This window comes from Pollachius pollachius, assembly GCF_949987615.1.
Source record: "Pollachius pollachius genome assembly, chromosome: 3".
Taxonomy (NCBI): domain Eukaryota; kingdom Metazoa; phylum Chordata; class Actinopteri; order Gadiformes; family Gadidae; genus Pollachius; species Pollachius pollachius.
This window is the reverse complement of record NC_136936.1, coordinates 48799121-48819956: the sequence shown is the minus strand read 5'-3', so window position 1 is coordinate 48819956 and position 20836 is coordinate 48799121. Positions and strand designations below refer to the sequence as shown.

Here is a 20836-nt window from a genome sequence, read left to right as displayed (position 1 = left end):
TCAAAAGGCCAGAAAGACTCCAACTTTGATAGAAACCTTCAAACGTATCCCCAAAGCTGCTATTTATTTATCTAAATCCTCGAGGCTCACGGGCCGGTTGTTTGCTGTTCTTGTGCGAGCAGGTGTACCGGGTATGGATGCATGAACAAAAATGCGTGCATGCGTGAGTGAGTGAGTGAGTGGAGGTGTAGGAGGGGAAAGGTGGTGTAATTAGCTTCTGTAAACACCCAATGTGCGGTCTGGGGGCGCACATGGGGGTTCCAGAAAACCCTTCGGCTGACTGAACGGTCTACTGGTGAGCTTCACCCCGGCCAACTCTGAGCTGCTGACAGGTCCTGATCCTTATCTGACCGCTGGGTACAGGAGTTGGGCCCTGTTGGCCCAGCATGTAGGACCTACCAGGTCTCTCACTCACACAGGTACATACACACAGTCATACAATCCCACACAGTAAAAAGCACACACACAGGCGCAAATATACAGAGTCATACAAACAGTCAAACAAACACAATCACACACAAAAACAGTCACACACACGTCAAGGATTTAAAATGAGATTCAGACGCATCTTTTAAAGATTTGGGGGTAGAAGTGGCCGCCACCTCACAAAAGCTCTCTGAGAACGTCAGAAAACATTGAATCGCTGTGGATGTGCGCTTTTACGCATCTTGCAAGTTGTTCTAGGAGACATACACAAACACACCAAAGGATTGTGGAGTAGGGGTTGGTACAGGGAGGGCCGTTTACGGCCCCCCAGGTTAAAACAGGGCAGCACTGGGGATTACCCCCCTTGTGGCGCGATGGAGAGGCTCCCATCAGGCTGAATCTGAACCATCGAGGGCTTCTGAGGTTTCGCTCCGGTTTGTTCAAGTAGGGAGAGGAGAATAATGATGAAGCTGGCGGGGCTTAATTCAGCGGCTACGTGTTAAAGTATCGACTGATGGCCATTCAGTGCTGTGATCAGCACAAGTGGGGCGGCGCGGCTAAACAAAAGGTTTTTAAATTGAAAACCATAACGCTCATTAGTGCGGTACTCCACGTCGATGGCAATCAGGGGCGGCGTGGCTGAACAGAGGGCAGCGATGAAACGGTTTAAATAAATAGAGACAGCCGCCGACGACTGCACTGCTCAGCCCGTGCACAACACCCCAAACCGTTGGTGAAGACGATGTGGATCCTTGTGAATATCGAGTGTCTTCATCACTGCCCTGGGTTCTACTGCATTGTGCTACATGTTTTTATCTCTAGATTCTCGAAAACAACAGTGAGTGATCACGCTTTGGTGTGCAATCTATTGAAGTGCATTGATCAGAATTGATTAGTACCAAAGTAAAAAAAAACAATACGTCAGCCTTGGAAACGAAGGAAGAAGAGAAACAGCTGGAGCAATATACAAAACCTTTTTTAATTTCTGTATGAAGTGCACTGAAACAAAAAAACACAAAGTTTTCCTCGTCTTCATTTCTTTTTTTTTTGGACAGAGGGTGTGTGAGAAGGACTCGTCTACTGAACTGGGGTGGGGGGTAGGAGGAGGGAAAAGAGATCCGGTTCTCGGCTCGAATGAAGCGCATCACCTACGATGAGTCGTTACAAAAGAAGAAATACAAATAAAAATCCAACAGAGCCCACGGTACCTCTGACACAGGGGACGAGAGAGCGGATCTCCTCCCCCTCTCGCCCCCCGCCGTCTGCCACTCTGCTGTACGGCTCTTCCATCAACACCTGCGGGACGGGACAGGAAGGGACGGGAGGTCCGCACCTCAAACTGCAATGTCCGAGTAGGAAATAAAAAAAAAAAAAAAAAAAGTACACAGCCGGAGGGAGGGAGGGAGGGAGGGAGGGAGGGAGGGGGGGAGAGGAAGAGAGGCTTCTCACCGTAACCTAGCGACGGGACACATCCTAAACCCAACTAAAATTAATCCGAAAGACGTGTCGGAGAAAAAAACCTGTGATCAGTCGCTTGGGTGGGGGGGGGGGCGCGTCTGGTTAAGACAGTCTGTGGCTATAGGGGCTTTGTACAGGGGGGGGACCCCAACACAACCCCGGTCCTGGGGTGGGTTGAGGGGGGGGGGGGACCCAAATTTATGATGGGGGAGGCACTCAGGCCTGCGACGCCAGCCTCTCGATGATCCTGCGGTACTCGTCCAGCGCCTCCTGGTAGCTCTTCTCCAGCTCCTGGTGCTGCACTTCTGTGTCTATGTGCTGGATGTGGGACACCAGCTCCTCCGGCCGCAGACACTTCATCATCTTGGTCAGCTCCCGCTGGTTCTTCTGCAGCCGGGGAACACGGACGGACGGACACAGACAAACGGACGCACGGGAGACACGGACATGCATACACACACGCAGGCAGACACACAAGAGAGACGGACACACGGAGACACGGACATGCATACACAGACGCAGACAGACACACAAGAGAGACAGACACAAGGAGACAAGAGACAAAGACACACATTCACACAGAGGGACAAAGAACGACAAACACACACAGAAACAGAGACACACACACAGACACAGGTCAAGGGTTTAAAATTTGATTCAGACGCATCTTTTAAAGATTCGGGGGTAGAAGTGGGGTCTCTTATACAGACCAACCACCACCTCACAAAAGCTCCCCGAGAATGTCAGAATACATTGCTCTTGATGTGCGCTTTTACGCATCTTGTAAGTTGTTCTCGGACACACACACACACACACACACACACACTTTCACCGGCTCGTTGGGTGAGGAACGGCGAGAATCTTTAATCGAGGCGTCCAGGGTTCCAGCTGGGTGCGTTTATCCAGAACTCCGCGCAGGACTTAAGAACTCGCACATGTGTGCGCGGCGTATCCACCGGGGAATAGGAGGGTCGGGGTAGAAACACATAATCCCCCCCCCATACTGGCGGTGTGTGGAGGCCTCGGCCCGTCAACTAACTACGGGGGGAACACAACACCATGCATCTGGCGGCCAGACCCCTCCTGAAGAAGAAAAGAAAACGCACACTTCCTCCTGGACCACATGTCTGGCCTAACCCAACTCCACCCGCCCCGCCCCCCCCCCCCCCCCCCCCCCCAAATCACCACCAGCTCCACCATACTCAGACACAGCCTTTCAAGACGTGTGGTTTCCCTGCTGACAGACGAGCCTCTGAGGCCTGGAATATACTGGATCAGCCACTGAGTGACAGGGAGAGGCTGTGCACGCTTGCAGGTTGAAGCCGGCGCCACGTGAAGACTTGGGGTGTTGGCGGAGGCGCACGGCAGGGGGGGCTTTGCTGGTACGCAAACCCACACGAAATGTAAATGTTTTTATTTAATAAGATATAGAATTGAATCAAGTATTTGTCATTCGTCTTTTAACACTATTTCTGAAGTTCCCTCTGAAATTCCACTTTTACTGCTCAAATGCATGTGGCTGCCACCACAACTGTAGCTATTAAAGATTCTGCCAACATGCAAAGTTGATAGTCATGAGCATGGGTTTGTCAAATTATATGCTAACATACTTTATTCTTGAAAGAACTTGGGTTTGTGTACCAGGGAAGCTTGCTGTGCAACTGTCAAATGCCAGAAATGGGAAATACCATTCCACTCCTTGAGTCATATCGTTCTCCAAAGCCTTCAGCTGGCTAAATAGAGGCTCTGCTTGTAATGGAACAAAACGTGCAAATATAGCTACACAGTTGTGTATAACTTCTGCCTAATTGAGTTCCTAAGGCACAGCAATAGCGACATCCAACAGAGGAAAGCCACACAGAAATCCGTTATTTCTGACAAACCGCTCGAAACATGAAAATTACGTCCTATCAATTTAAAATGGAACTCCAAAGCGTGCTCTAATGAACTGCGGGGGGAGAGAGCGCTAGCTGAGCTACTGTAAGGGCACCGCGCCGCTGGCTGCACCTCCAACAAAGAAGCTTCGCTATGCTAACAATTCTGAACCGCACAAAGGGATCAATCTTCCTCCTGGTCCAACAGGTGTCAGGCGATAAAGAGTGCCGGTAAGAGGCTGTGGATAGAGCGACTGCGTCGCTCGCTTATTTGCTTCCCTGCCCCGAAAACCCACGTGGACGACGGCTACCGCAACCGCACGGGCTTGTTGTGAAAGGCGTGCCGCGGGACAACACACGCACACAGATACAATGTAATCAATGAATATAATCATGCATCCCGCCCTTATAGTTCTTTCAACACCAGCGCGTTGGTTCACTCAAATGCACGCATACTTTATATGCGCCATTTATATACGCCATTGTGAATATGTTGTACGTCCTTTCATTTAAAAATAGTACTTGGCGTTGTGTTGCTTTCTTATCCTAGCTTCCTCTGCTGTATACGGGGAATGGGTTTACCTAGCGATTTGTAAGTGATTGGCACTTGGTACTATGAACATCGCCTTACTGTTCCGACAGTGATAGATTGTAGTTTCCCTTTCATCTGACAAATGTACTTATTGTAAGTTGCTTTGGATAAATGCAGCGGCTAAGTTCCCGAAGCATAAATGTCAAATGAACGGCGTTGATAAGAACGCAGAGCCAATGCACCCCTCCAGGCAGAGCGCACCATCACCTCCCCAGGGGGAGGTTCGCCGCGCTACGCACCTTGTACGGTCCAAACAGCCGCCGCTTCACGTCCAGGCGGAAGTCCCGTGCTTTGGCCTCGTCAGCCATGTCCGTGGCCTTCAGACGGAGGATCTCGTAGACCCTCCGTGCGTGTTTCTGCAGGGGGGGGGGGGGGGGACATGAGAAGGAGAAGACGGAGTTAATGGAGGTTGTTTCTCAAATCAAACCGGCGCGGGGTCTGTAAATGCCATGGCGGCAGGAGGCCTCTGGGTGTTCCAGAACCTGCTGACTCCTGACCTTTAAGGCCGTCTAATCAATGGTGGAGACGACGCTTGTAGGGGGAAAACCTGAAAATTACCCAAATATGGCCCCGGTTTCAAACTGTGATTTGAAAAAAAGGAGCACTTTGTAATTATGGTCTAAATAATATCAGGCGATATTCCTGTTAATTTCTTCAGACTCCTCCTGATTGAGTCGCCAGATTAACTTTTAATGACTTAAATTGCGTTCAGAAGGGTGATAAAGTCCACGCCCGGAAATCTTTAACCAATCCTTTCACTTTTCATTCATTAGCAAAGATGTGGAGGTTTTAGGGATTATTTAAGAATTAATTTTATCTGAAACATTCGTTCCTTCTCCTATCCCCACACTCCATCTATTGAACCCCAAGGCCACACAAGAACCCCAACACCGCCGCTCCAAGGCGTGACCCCGGCCTGGACGGCTGTGGTTCAGGATCTAGAGCGGGCTGACCAGCTATCGGAAGGTTGCTGGTTCAATCCCCCGCTCAGTGCCTCTGAGCAAGACGCCTCACCCTGACTGCTCCCGGCGAGCTGGCTGTCGCCTTGCGTGGTTGACAACGCAGTCAAGAGTGTGAATGTGTGCATGAATGGGTGAATGTTGGGCGGTATTGTAAAGCGCTTTGGGTGGCCGCTGGTTAGAGAAGCGCCGTATAACTGCAGTCCGTTTGTCCCCACCTTGTTGATCTTCAGCGTGTACTGGGCCTCCTTCACCATGTCCTCGGAGAAGCCCAGCTGCAGCTTGTCGGGGGCGAAGGAGGGCAGCGCCCGGCAGAGCTTGGCCAGGACAAAGTCCCTGAGCTTCACGTAGCTCTCAGAAGGGTCCTCCGCTGGGGGCCAGAGACACAACCGCACTCACAACGGACTCCATGACCACGGGACGTCAACTCAAGAAACGCTTTGGCCTAATCCTTAAGATTAACCACTAATCATTCCAATGTTTAGCTTTTATTTGTTATGTGAATGTATTCAAGATGTATTTGTGCCGACAATCTTGAAAAGGAATACTACGATGCCACATTAGTATTCAGCAACGAGTCATTTTAAAAAGGCCACTGAAAGTGTCCAGTGTGGGGCTACTGTTGGACTAAAAATATAATGTCGACCAATATAGGTATGAATCCTAAAGGTCTTGAACCAAAGGCGACCACCACCAACCTGTGATGTCCTGCACCTTGGGCAGGGTGCAGTAGAACCGATGGACTGCTTCAAGGAGCTGAGCTCCATGTCCCTCTCCCTGGAACGGTGGTAGGACCAGCATTTGGCTGGTGAACACACACACACACACACACACACACACACGTTTGAAACACAGTCTTTCAACGTGAAGTGATCGGGGTTGTGTGACAGGGTGAGACCCCCATTAGGAGAAGCTTTGAGGGTGAATTAGGGTATCCAAAATGCGGGACTGTCACACGTGTATTCTAAATGGTAAACAGAACATGCACCACAGAATGTTTTCTCTTTGTAGACACCCATCATGTCTGAGCTTCCAAATGAACCAAACCGTGAATGAACGCCTGCGCAGCCAGAGCCAAAAAAGCAGAAAGAAATGTATAATTTTCTCCTCCTTTTGCAGTACAAAAGAACGGGAAGGAGAGAAGGCACGCGCTCCCCCCCGACAATTACCTCACACGTGGTCTGGTTTTGTCTGGGTACACGTAGTAATTATAGACGGTCATGTAGCCAACAGTTGCGTAGAGAGTCTCCCCATCTTTATTGTACTTTTCAAATCTGTAGATAAAACACAAAGGCAAGCAGGTCAATTACAGACACACTTCCATGCAAGCGCCCATTTTTTCCCGCTCCATTCGACAAGCCCACCCCCCTCCTCCACCACCACCACCACCACCACCACCACCACACACCACCACCTCCTCCAGTGCCAGTGTGTTAGAGCAGGCAGGGTCCCCGATTGGTACACCTGCTGCAGCCTGAATACATTATGCACTTAATTGGAGTACTGCAACTTAGAGCAAGAGAGGGAGATTGGAGGGGGGATTGAACTTCTCCAAATCACTTCAGTCCTTTCGGCCATTGTCCACGTCAATAGGTGCCGGGGCAAAGAAAATACAGACAGAGGCTCTTTTTACTGTTTACACATTGTTCACTGTTTCAAAAGACAACAGTATTCAATTCAGCCCTTGCCCCTGGACAGAGAAAATGGAAAATGAAAAGGGCTTCTGGGCACAAAGGGAACTCTTCCAGATCAACAATTCTCCTATGGAGAGAGGGGGGGGGGGGGGATAATCAAACTGGCTGGGTAATTGGCCACAAGCGTCTCAAAGGACTGCTTTGTTTTTCAATGACACAATAAAGGCTTTGGTGGGGAGGGGGATGGGGGTTGGGGTGACACTGGTTAAGGAGGGCACTCACACAAGAAAGAAGTCCCAGCGATCGTCGTCCGCGTCGATGAAGCTGGCCGTCTCGATGAACCACATGAGGAAGGTCTGCAGCCGGCTGTGGTACTCCTGGAAGCCCGGGCAGGCCATGTCCACCTACAGCCCAGGAAGACAAGAGGGCCCTGGGGGAGTGAGACCGCTGAACGCATTCCTACCAGTGGATCCCAGACCAGTCGATTCAATGGGTTTAGACTAGGACAATGAAACACCCAACTGCTGGAGCGAAGTCTTAAAGAACAGGCACAAGTGTTTGAAAACATGCAGACTTTACACTAGGGTACATTCGGAGGGATTAGTATTGTGAAGTTATCTACATTACATTAGACATTGGAAACATTGAGGCAACGGACCCAGGAAACAAACTAAATAAAATTGATTTTAGCGGTATGCATTTTATATAAATCTTCAATTCGCAGAGCCTCAAGAATCGCCGCAACAGATTAATCAGGGAAGAGGCTGAATCCATATTGAATGAGTTGTCAAGTGTAACTGAAACAAAAACAGGAAGTGAAGCTAACTTGCACTGATACGTATTGCTGCGGTCATATTGTCAATAAATAAGATCAACGAAGTGGTTGATTACAATCCGATTGCTCTCGGTCTGAATCCACTTTTGAAATTGTAACTCTACCTCCGTTTCCAAGTTAACGCCTAAACAACAGTTTTTGGCTGGGACCACTCAGGTGATGAGTACGAGACAGGAGTAGTTTCATAATTATATTTTATAACATAATACATATACTGCTATTGCTATTGATATATAAATGGATGGAATCAAGCCATGTTACGCATGTGTTTGTTCGACGGACACTGCAACATCACATGAGTATCGAATCATCTTAGCCATGGAGGTGTCCGAGGGTATTGAACAATGGTGTCCAGTTGGTGTACAACCGTGACGATAACAAACAATGGGTTGGGTCTTAATTTGGGTTGCAGAACAGCCATCGTGTCTCAACAAGTTAGCCGACTTTGTTTAGTAGTTTAGGTGAGCAGTTTAGTCAACAGAGTGGGAACAGAGTCGGCCCTCAGTCAAAGGACCCAGTGGGTGGTGGGTGTCCTGTATCTACTGCTGGTTAGTATCAGCCAGATTGCGGCGTGCGCACCTTGCAGATCTGGTAGGTGAGCTCCCCGGCCTCCTCGTTGTGGACCTTGTACGTGTGCAGCAGTTTGCCGAAGGGCCGGAAGTTGGCCTCCTTCTCCAGCCGCGATACAAAGTCGTCCGTGCTGCAGCTGAACCCGGCCGGGATGATCTCCCGGATCTTCACCTCCACGTCGTCCGCCTGGGAGAAAGACGCAGACGTACTACGGTCATATTCCCTGACAGGTCATGGAAGATGTGGATGCAGGGACCTTAGGAATACTCGTTGGGAAAACGATGCGGTCGAGGATTCTAATGATTCTACTTTTTAAGAATTGTTGAGTTAGGCCTGCAGCCCACTTTTTGTATTTCTCCTTAAAGTGTCTAAAATAGACTTCAGTCCCATGAGAAGCATTGAATAAAAATACAGCCATGCTGCATTCGCGCTCTGGGTGTTTAAAAATAAGATGATTTCCATTCGTTTTTCAGGTCGGGCTTCAAATATGAACTGAAATTCACGCTCAGAGTGCATTGAGGTCGAAGGAGGATCATGACATAAGTAATATAAATATATAATACATAATCTATATGAATCCTTTTATGACGATTTAAAATTGTGTACGAGGATACTTTAAAGGATGCATCTTAATAACAAATGTAGCTTATTATTTTGTAATCTGAATTTGTATCAGGAATAAATAACTGCATCAGCACATAGTAGTGAAATAAACCAACACATATAACTGAGATCTCGTTACCAATACAAGTAATACATGTATATTTATTATGTTTCAAGTCTGCAGCAGTAATGGTACAAATTACCAGAGCTTCCTTAAAAGGTCTGGGGCAGATAAAAGGACTACAGCACTTGATGTCATTCTCAGTCACAGAAAGTCTTTAAAAGGGAAATGTACATCGAGGCACTCGCTTTCATTTCAGCAAAACAATGTGCAGCAAAACAAGGAAATAAAGTGGAAGATTACATCTTTTTGTGCCAGAGAAAGGAAAACGATTAGGCAATTAAAACTGTCAGCTGAGCTGAGGCTGCTAACCCCCCTCCCCCCCCCACACACACACACACCACACACAAAAAGCCAGTGAAAGACCCCTTAATTCAATACATTTTCTACTTATGTTAAACCATGAATATGTGATGAGATGCCACAATAACGCATTTCTGCTTCTCACTGGGCAATAAAATCTAATGAATTGATCTTAACTTAACAAACCTCAGGCCCCATTCATCATCTCAGAGATCTCTCCTCTAATCCCGCCAAGCAGACTCAATCAAATGAATTCCCCCCCCCCCCCAAGCATTTTCAAAGCGTCTTCTGGACAAAGAGTACCCTACCCTTGGACTTTTTTTCTTTTTCCTTTTTCGTTTTACTCGGCAGAATGCGAGGGTGAGTTCAGCTGTAATGTTTGCATTGTATCCATTTCCACAAGGATTGACATGAGAACACACTGCTAAGCAGCCCTTTCACACCATTTGCATGCGTGATGGCCATTAGTTTTGTGACGAGGTCCTTGCCGGCCGGCATTGAGCGCGCGGGGGGGAGGATGGGGATGAAGAAGGCCTGAGCAAAACGGACGACAAAAGGCTAATACAACACCGCGCTAAAGCCCCCTCCCCTCGCAGAGACATCAGCTAATATCCAACTGGAAGTAATGCACCTGCAGTTGAATGCCCCTTAACCATTGTGATTGTTCGCCTGGGTTTCTAAAGGAACACGGAGCATGCTTTAAAGGCCAGAGGAAAAACAAGTTGCATTGTGGTGGCGGCGGCCGCCACTCTCTCGTCGGCATACTAGACGAGGAACGGGAACGAGCCGCGCTGCTGGAGGGATGTCTGGGACAGACGTGATTATTACACGATGGTTTCCGTTCAGAATGTTTTATTGCGTTTATTACACGTCAAAGAATGGAGATGTGGAAGAGCTCGCAGTGCATTTAGCTTTACACTTAGCAGAGGCTTTTATCCAAAGCGACTTACCATAAGTACATCTGTCAGAAGAATGAGAAACAATATATTGCTGTCGGTACAGTAAAGATGTTCGTAGAAACAAGTGCCAAGCACTAACAATCGCTAGGTTAACCCATTCCCTGTATAGGACAAAGATAGCTAGGATAAGACTCTACATAACCAAGTACTATAACGGCATGTAATGAAATGCATGTAATGGTGTTGCTTGCGGTGAGTTAAGAATGTTTTAGCGGGTGTTTACCCCTCTCATAAAAACCTGACGTGACAGACTAGTGAGTCTACACACTAGAAGCAAAGATTTGCAGTTGAAACACGTTTTTTTTTAATGCATACAAAACAAATGGCAGCTAAACGTTCCCCAATGGCTATTCCTCAGAGAAGACGTGCTGAAAATCACGCTTCAATATTCACACAAAAATTGCAATTCCAATGTTTAAATCCAGAGTTGTTAGTATCTACTACATTGAAAGCAGTGCAACATGAAGGGGGCTTGGAAACAAAAACACTTTTGGCACGGGAAATTCTGGCATTATAGTATTTTTTTGACCGATTTGGGGGGGGGGGGGGGGGGGAAGGTGATTTTTGATGACAGTCTAGTATCAAAGTGGCAGCTGCATGCACTCTGTCCCTCCCCCCCCCTGGCTCCAGACCTCCTCTCCCACCAGCTGCCCCTGCAGCCAGACAGTCTGCAGCATGGACCCTGAGATGCTGCCTGAACTGCGCTGCTCCCCAGCTCTCTACCTCCATGCCAGCTGCACTCAGACCCTCAACAAGGTGAACACTTAGGGGTCAGCACAGATCCCTAAAGTAGGGCCAGACGGAGAGACAGACAGGCCGAGGGGCCCAGCACAAAAAAATACATAATTTTAGTTGTTCAATTTGGCCACGACCAGGCAACTTCTCTACAAACCTTTTCGCTTGAAGCCAAGGTGCTTTTCTGAACGCGGTTTAAAAGACGCCAACTGGGCGGTTCATGAGATGACAAACGGCGAGAGATCAATTTGAAATAACAAACCTTTTAAGCGGATTCATTTGAATAAATAGTTTAACCTTCTCATGTACGTTGTTAACCCTGGTTAGGGAACCACTACCACCACCACCACTACTACTACTACTACTACTACCACAACACCTACTACAATTCAATCAAATAAATTTGCCCATGCATCTTCAAAGCACCTCCAGGACAAAGAGCCCCGACGCTACCTCACAATAAGACCAGTTAAAGCCATCTCCAGGCAGGACAGCTGTCCCAGTGTCGGGTCCTCTGACTGGTATAGGATCCATACCACTTCTCAAATTCTCAATCACCGCAAGTGTCTCGCAATTACTGCCACAATAGAAACGCGGGAGCACCATTTGCATCCATGAAGACGGAGCTAATTTCTCCTACGTACTCCACATGAAATCGCAGGCGGACGACAACGACTAGAATGGCGAGCGACGGCCTTCAAAAGAGGGTTAAAACATTAGATATGTTTTGAATCCAGAATTCCCTCTATGGAAAGCAAACGAAGGAGCGAGCGAGGCATACTTCTGTCTGGGCCTCTGAATACATTCATGAGACACCCAACCGGGACACATTCCCTCTCCCCGCTGATTCAATCACAGAAACTCTACAAATCAATGCTGATACGGGACCACCCTCTCGCCCCCCCCCCCCCCCCCCCCCCACGCCTCCGGCGAAGCCTTTAAAAATCCCGCTCCTCTGACGGGGTGGAGCGGGATTAGTGTAGTCGCACGGGGCGCTACGTAGGAGCGGAGATTAGTGGCACAAAAGAGGAGATCTCTTACTGGAATAATGTCCCCACCCATAGAGTGGCCCTGACTTAGCCACAGTTGGCGACCAAACAACATCCCGGCACAAAGAGAATAGTCGACAGATTACAACTGCGTTTGCCTTAATCCGAAGGTGGCCGTGTAGTCACATTTTTCCCTGCTTGTTCTTCAGTCAGTGAGGTCTGGAAACAGCTGAGAAACACATGCGTGTGCTTTCCTAAGCATTTGGAGCAGAGCCCCTGTGACAGTGAAAATGTCCCTCTGGAACATGTTCTCAAGAATTGGATATGCAAACACGCTTGCATACACAAATATACATATACACGCACGCACACACACACACATGGATGGGTGTGTAGTCATTTAAGTTGTGGGAAAGAACTGCTCTACAGTGCAATTACTTAAAAAACAGCAGACATATTTTCTTTGTAATCAATTAATCCACAGTGTTATATTATAAACGCTGCAATTAAAGTGTCCCACTCAATCAAAATCAGAAACACGTGTTGCAGTGGACTGGTGTGGTGCATTGTGGACAACAGTCCCTTTAGCTCCACTTGAAGGGGTCATGCATGTGGACGGGTAGTGCACGTGAAGGGGTGGTGCACGTGAAGGGGTCATGCATGTGGACGGGTAGTGCACGTGGAGGGGTCGTGCACGTTGGAGGGATCATACACGTTGGAGGGGCCATGAACGAGAAGGGGTAGTGCACGGGGAGGGGTCGTGCACGTGGACAGGGCGTGCACGTATGGCAGTGAACCTCTGACTGAAAGGTGCTCCGTTTCAGCGTCAGCTGAATGAGTAATGAACTCTCTGGCCATGGGGGCACAAGCTGGCAGGGGGGGTACGGACAGACGGACGGACGGACGGACGGGGGGCGTGTGGTCCTGAGCATCTGATGCACTACTATGATGGACTACAAAGTGGTCTAGATTCAGCCCACTGCTATACCCAAGCAGTAGCCAGGTCATATACAATTCTTGATAATCGTATTGATGTCGGCCTCATGTTTACCTTGACGGTGTGTTTGGGATTGAAGAATTCTGTGAGAATGGCAGTTATCAGTAAGTGGACAACAGCTTGACTCTACAATCTAGTATCATAATCTTGGTGGAAAAAAACATTTCCATCCTCCACAACAAAAAAGGCTTTCTTTTCTGTTATGTCGGTAATCGGGGAGGGATGTTTCAAATGCATATCTGGATATTGATGTGTTTTGTCGACAAAATATTTACACCGTGGCTTCTCATTCCATCTTTCTCAAAGGAACGGCATATTGTTATACTATTCGACTCAACTGGTATCCACTGCGACACCAAAACAACTTGCTTGTTGTTATATCCAAAGAAGTCTTTTAGAATTCCTTTTAGGCATTTCACATTTAAAAAGAAATTGTGGAACAATGTCAAATTCTCATCTTCTCTAATTTAGATCATAAGGTTCCATGTTAGATACACGCAAATATAAATACTTGGTAGTGTCAGTTAGGTACATTTAAATTTGTAATGTGTAACATTTTAACAAGCTTAACATAGCCTGGACGTATATGTAGTCAACGCTAACCGATAGTTACTCATGAATGTATCAAATATACTCAATTCCTATAACTCAAATATTCTACAAATAAAAACACTTCACACACCTGAAACCCTTCCACTCATGCCACCCAGTCAGCCCAGCTACGCTAGTTCACGTCAGTTTCCCAGTAAGTCAGAGTGGACAGAACTCCACTATAACATTTCTTTGGGTTCTGAAAAACTCCAGCCAATAGGATCAGAGGGGAGGAGCCCAAGATTAGCTATGGCGACTTTAAGATACTTTCTCCTAACTGGTTTCGGTTGGTAGCTCTTGTCGGTTGATAACTGGTGTCCTTAGCCAAAGTGGAATCCCCTTTGGCTCACATGCAAGATTTCGTCAACGAACAAAGCAAATTGACCTTGTTTGATAATGGCCCCCTTTTCAGCTCGCTCGATTCAACAGATCATTGGAAAGACGAATTTGTTCAGATTAGTCCTGTTTATAAAGGGGCAGATAGGAAACAATTTCATAATATTCATATATACAATATTCATATATTCGTTCGATATTAATATATTCATATCAAAAATTTTAATGATATTAGAAACATACTATTGCAACCTTTTCATTAAAAGTGCCAGTTGAAGAACGAAGGCAGTGAAATGTTGTTTGATTCTACAAGCGTTACTTATCTGAAAACACTAAGCTTTCCCTTCAATGAGCCGTCAAGTAAGGACACAACAGACAAAACCCAAGGGCAGAGGTAGGGGTGGGCGATATATCGAGTATACTCAATGTATCGCGGCTTGTTCAACATGAGATGTAGTAAATGACTATATCGTGAACATCGAGTGTATGTTGTTACGTCAGTTTCTAAGCCGCCGCGACCGAGTGTGACTTGCTTTAGCGCAGCGCTTTCCCGCTCACAGACACAAAAAAAAAAGTCACACACACACACACACTCGCTCAACTTACATACACGCGCCCACACACGCTCGCCCAGAGAGAGAGGTGCCGAGGCAGCGCGCATGTTTGTTTGGAGGAAACGGGGAACGAGGAGACGAGAGCACAAAAGAAGTGAAGAGAGTTTAGCTGTTTTAAACGTTAGCCCTACGTGTTGAATTTAGAAACGGCAATGGAAGATGGAGGCGCCGAGGCGGACAAACTGGTTCCAAAAAAGAACAGCACTGGATCCATCGTCTGGTGGTGGTTTGGTTACCGCAAGGAAGATGTTGCACAAACAACGGTTATCTGCAAAATACGCAGCAAACCCGTTGCCACAAAATGTAGTAGTACCACAAATTTGTTCCACCATTTGAAAATTCACCCACTACAAAATGAAGACTGCCTGAAACTCCGCATGTCCACATCTCCCGGTCCCACACAAACGCCAAAGCAATCAGCCCAGACGCAAATGACTCTGGCTTCTTCGTTTTCCAAATCAATCCCGTATGACAAAAAAAGTCCAAAATGGAGAGAAATCACGGCCGCGGTAACTAACTACATCGCCAAAGACATGGCCCCAGTGAGTGTGGTAGAAAAGCCCGGATTTCAAAAACTTGTAAATACGCTTGACCCAAAGTATCACTTGCCTGGTCGCAAATATTTTGCGGAGAAAGCTCTGCCAGAGTTATACAATAAAGTGAGAGAAAAGGTGGCCCACCAGCTAACAAATGTGACCCACTTCTGTACAACAACGGATTTGTGGTCCAGCAGAACCTGTGAGCCATACCTCAGTTTAACTGTACATTACATCGACAACTGGGAGTTGAAGGGTTCATGCCTCCAAACGTGCTTTTTCCCGGATGATCACACAGGCGAGATCATCGCGCAAGGATTACAAGATGCTCTCATGTCATGGAATTTAACAGAAGCTCGTCAAGTGTGTATCACCACTGATAATGGCAGTAACATCATCAAAGCTGTGAGCCTCAATAAGTGGAAAAGACTGCAATGTTTTGGCCATCGGCTGCACCTCGCGATTGGTGAATTTTTGTCTCCTTTTTAAATTATTATCAGCAACGTTATAACGGCCTGCTGGTAAACATAACACTAAGAGAATACTTCATAATGTTTCATGCAATTAAAAGTATGTGCATCATGTGTATTAAATATATATATTTAATACACATCATGCACACACACTTTTACAGTGTTATGTTTACCAATAGGATGTTATAACATTGCTGATAATAAAAATGATTATTATTTTCACACAGGAGAGTGTAATATATATATATATATATATGTGTGTGTGTGTATTTTTGGCTAAAATGGATTTTAGACAGATTTGTAGAAAACAGTACTGTGCAAAAGTCTTAGGCACCCAAGAGTTTTTATATAAAGTGTCTTAGATGTTAATTCATTTTTTTCTGTATTAGTGTGTCAGTACAAACTTTTAATTTAATTATTTTTGAAAGCATCTTCATTCACTTTAGTTTTTTTTTACAATTAAATGTAGACCTTTGCACAGTGCTGCATTTACAAAATAATTGGCAAAATTATTTTTGGTGTTAAGCTGATTGACTGAATTGTTGGTTTTTATATTCTCAGAGAGAAGCATGAAAGACTCCCGTATTGATCGTGCTGTTGCTGTTTGTAAGAAGGTTGTGAGCAGCTTCTCATTCAGTTGGAAGAAGAGGAGAGACCTGGCCACAGCGCAGCAAGAGCTGAACATACCTGCACACCAGCTGATCAGTGAGTCTCCGACCAGGTGGGGTTCCCGAGCAAAAATGTTTGAGCGGGTGCTGGAGAAGCAGCGAGCTATTTCACAAGTCTTGGCCTCAGACAAAAAAACAAGGCATCTTGTTCTGACCTGGCAAGACCTGGAAGTCCTCGAGTCAGTGCACAAGGCTCTAAAACCCCTCCTGGAATTCACAGATGCTTTATCGGGTGAGGGCTACGTCACAGTGTCCTATGTAAAGCCTGTGCTTCATCTCTTCCACTCCAGCATCTTGGCAATTCAGGAGGATGACACTGCACTGACCCAGTCTATCAAAGTCTCCATCCTGGATTACCTGAGGGAGAAAGTTGATGACCCTGCCACCAACGACCTGCTGGACATGCCTGGCTTAGTGGATCCCAGGTTCAAAACAAGATACGTAGCAGAAAACAAGGTTGAGGAAATCAAGTGCAAAGCCATATCAGAGATGGAGGCGATGCTGTCTGAGTCTGACCATGGCACAGCTGAGTCGTCTTCTTCACAGCCTCATCAAGCGCCAGCAGAGCCACCAAAAAAGAAAACCCTCGGAAGCTTCTTCAAAAGGGCAACAACATCCTTTGCCACATCATCAGAGAGAGCGGATTGAAACAGAGTTGTCTGCCTACTTGCAGTCTGTCGATGCTGACAGTGAATCAGATCCCCTGCAGTGGTGGAAGACCCATGAGGAAATGTTTCCAAACCTGAAAAATGTGGCGAAAAAGTATCTGTGTGTGCCCGCCAGTTCCCTATCGGTACCAGTGGGAATATAGTTACATGCCACCGGGCAGCTCTCAAGCCAGACGCCGTTGATAGGCTTGTGTTTTTGGCACAAAACCTCTAGATAACCTGTTGGTACTGACTGATTGTCACAAACACACAGAACACAATCATTTTAGTTTGCCGTTTTTGACCAGACCTTTTGTTTGACGTCATGCACAAAAAGTGCATTTTAACTTATGTTGATTTGAAAAGTGCACTTTAATTTAAAATGTCTAGTAACAAGCACAAAGAGTGCACTTTAATTTATGTTTTGAAATGTGATGGGGTTTCTGCACTTTTTCCATTGAGCTCTGTTTTTGTTACGGGTCATTGAGCTTGAACTCTATAGAAATAGGCTACAGTATGTAGGCCTACATCTACATGTGGCATTATTTATTTTCATTTACCAGCTGCTAAAAGCTTATGTGCATTTTGCAATTGCCTTGAATAAAAACTGTTTTGTTAAATTTAACTTCGTTGTGATTTACCCCTTTTGCACACAAGTTTAAAATTGTTCTAATAGAAACCTCTAATGAATACAGTATAAATAAGAATGGTTTAATGCAGACATATGTTGCAGGGACTACTAGAATCATCATACTGGTGTGACTATGCATCAAAGGGTTAAATCAAACATTTTTAAGTGCTTTAGAAGAAATGTCAAAATATCGAGATATATATTGTGTATCGCGATATAGCAAAATAATATTGCGATATCATTTAGAGGCCATATCGCCCAGCCCTAGGCAGAGGTCGCTGATTTACATGGGGGGGAAACACTTGGAGACAGTGGAGAGATGCAAAGCAGGAACCGGATACAGCACGGTGCCCTGATAAGGGATTAACTCCCTGCCGTAAGATACAGAGGCTTGATACCCGATGCCTGCAGTCAACCTGTAGGCAGCTTTGAGCAAGAGCCAGGCCTGGGATAAAAGCCTGTTCTAAATTAATAAATAGAGGCAAAATATAATAACAGCTTATTATCCTTTTTTTCGCCAAAAATGAGATGTATGTTATTGGCGATGTAATAATATAGCATAGAAATAGTGGTGTAACTTGATTTATATTTAATGATACATTGCATACATCAACAGCCACCTTGTTCAACAGTATATATAATATATATTTCAACTAAACAATGCGATTAAAAATAAAGGTCCTTAATAAAGCAGACAAGTAAGACCTATTTGATGAGGGTGAATTACGAGTTCTTACCTCCACACAATCAAACTTCTCCGTGACCTTTGAGGAGTATTTGACTTTGAAGAGTGTGCTCAGGTTCCCAGCGCTATAATACAGCTGTATTTGAAGCCCTTTGTATCCGAAAGCCACTTCACTGAGGGGACACAGAGGGAAGGGCCGTGGTCAGTAACAAAGTAATCTGCACACAGAAGGCGTCTCTGTGCCGTGGTTCATAAGCAATGTGTATTGTTTACAGTCATTTCATTAAAACATGAATGCAATTCATCACATTGTACAATAACAGCCCAGGCTAATAACAGCCTTGACTACGCAGCCCAGCCACAGATCTCTGCTGAGATCCCGCCATGCGAGAGGCAACGTACAACAGGGAATAAAACCGTTAAATATCCGTCTTTGTGTCAAATGACTAATATAAGAAATTGATTTCATTATGCAACTGTGTGATTGAGTTAGGTCGGCAATTAAGCCTGCTGAAATAATTAATGTCCCAATTACGGAGTTCCCTGTGAGCTGATTGTGGCAGGTGCAAGTATAACCAAGCCTACTTTTGACTAATTCAGAAATGCGATTGAGAGCATAATGACATGCTAGTGTAGCCAGCACCAGTATGTCGGGGCTGCAGCCCATAATAACCAGTACAACAGCAATATTAGCTATTGACATGTTGGACAATGCATTTAGTCTTTTTCTGCTAATGTATTTGCATATTTGAATACTTGTAATTATTAAATTATACTTGTCTTTTTGTGACCTTCTCGGGATTACCGATGTAAATAAATAAATATGAATATGTCAAAACAGCGATTTAACGTCTATACCTTATATTACATAAGAGTTGTGTGTAGGTTGGTGTTACAGGGCAATCAATAAACCGCAATTGAATATTGATTAGTTCAGTAAGAATAATTGTGAATCGTGTTTATGACGGATTATGATGAAGCATATTTATGATGAAGCATGTTTGTGTCAAAAAGGAGCACCTAATATAAACACCGCCCTACCGGTTCACATTGTGAGCACTTGTGGAAACAACGTTTCATGCAGATTTTGACAGTCGACGCACATGACTGTAGACACGTCTCTGATACAAAACTGTACGTAACTATATTGATTCCTACGGACACTAATGGTTAAAGGGTATGCATGCTGAGAAACACCACTTGATAACTGGGGCTCAGACCAAATATTGGTATATTTGGATATTAGTTTTTTTAGGTAGGCATTCAAATCTCAATTCATTATTTGAATGCATTATTTGCATTATTATTAACCCATTGCTGGTTACGATGTGATGATTATAAACCATAATACATTGTTCAAAACTCACTCGTCTCCATAAAGCTGATGACTGTACTCAGGGTGAAATGTCGTTCCATCATCCTCCAAGTCCTCTGGGAAGCGGACTGGGGGACACAAACAGGCACAGCAATGGTCAGGCTCACATAACATTACTAACGGCCTCTTGAAATTCATTAAGTGGTCATCTTCATTAAACAAAACATACAGGAGATCCATCCGCACACTTACCCAGCTTCAGACAAATGGCTTCGTTCGTGTCACACTTGTACTCTGCTAGTTTCTTCTCCATTGCGTTTACTCCTGTTGAGATAAAGCGGGACTTGACGTCACGACTCAGTCATAGTGAGTTACAGTGGCTGTTTTTCACCACAACTCCTTCATAATGAGTTCCAGAGGCTGTTATTCACTACAACTCAGTCATAGTGAGTTACAGTGGCTGTTATCCACTAATACAACTCAGTCATAATGAAAAACTGTTTCGGCACAACTCAGTCACGGCAACAGTTCATATCATGCACTACAACCCAGTCATCACAAGCTGCATTATATACACCACCTAGCAGGAGCTACTAGCTCCTGGAAGCTCCTGGCAGCTTCTTCCTACCACAGCTCCTGGTAGGAACTGTTATCCACCATGACTGAGTTGTGAGGGAATGACAGGAGCTGTGGTGAATATCAGGCAGTCGTTCACGGGGATGACTGAGTTGTAGTGCACAACAGGAACTGTTATGAACGGAGCTTGATGGAAGGACGTGAACAACGAGGTGGTGGTGTTGTCCTCTCCCCTCCTCCTCTACTACTGTAGCCCTCCCTCCAACCACCAGCCACATGTACAACGACCCCTCAACGCGTTACACGGTGTCATGGTGAACGTAAACGTGTCCCACCGAGGTCTAAACACCAGCCGTGCACCCTGGGCCTTTCCTCTGAAGAGACGTCAACCTGTCTACTCCAGCTAGCTAGCTTAGCTTAGCTTGTTGTTGTTATCATTGTTATTAAAACGTCCGCCTTTGGTTTCTCTGGCGTGATGCTTCACCACCCCCTCGACCAACCCGTCCAGGGAGAGAACCGGAGTAATTTGTGGTTAGAACAACATTGAGGTACTGTGGTGCTTTGGGACTTACCCGCCATTTGAAGCAAGCGGTGTTAGCAGCGCTGCTGTTGCCCTGAAAGACCCGCGGAAACAACGGCATTTCCGGACCTGCGCACTTCCGCCGCCGCCAACTGTCACTGGCTGCTGTCAGGCAATAATCACTTCTTC

The 20836-nt window shown here is 45.9% G+C and overlaps 1 protein-coding gene across 1 annotated transcript; it reads right to left on the bottom strand.

Moving 5' to 3' along the window:
* Window positions 1–1381: 1381 nt before the first annotated feature.
* Window positions 1382–20753, bottom strand: hat1 (histone acetyltransferase 1). The gene is made up of 11 exons (XM_079733291.1): window positions 20700–20753; window positions 19804–19875; window positions 19604–19679; window positions 18289–18409; window positions 8358–8534; window positions 7226–7347; window positions 6479–6583; window positions 6008–6114; window positions 5528–5679; window positions 4590–4706; window positions 1382–2271 (listed from the first exon to the last, which is right to left on the bottom strand). Exons 1-11 carry the CDS (start codon window positions 20704–20706, stop codon window positions 2101–2103), a joined length of 1227 nt encoding a protein of 408 aa, XP_079589417.1. The 5' UTR covers window positions 20707–20753; the 3' UTR covers window positions 1382–2100.
* Between the last annotated feature and the right edge of the window lie 83 nt (window positions 20754–20836).

Coding starts and splice junctions, on each gene's coding strand:
- hat1 (XM_079733291.1), bottom strand. Junction 6,115..6,478: donor AAAACCAGACCACGTGTGAG/GTAATTGTCGGG, acceptor TGTGTTCACCAG/CCAAATGCTGGTCCTACCAC. Junction 4,707..5,527: donor ACACGCTGAAGATCAACAAG/GTGGGGACAAAC, acceptor CCCCCCCTGCAG/AAACACGCACGGAGGGTCTA.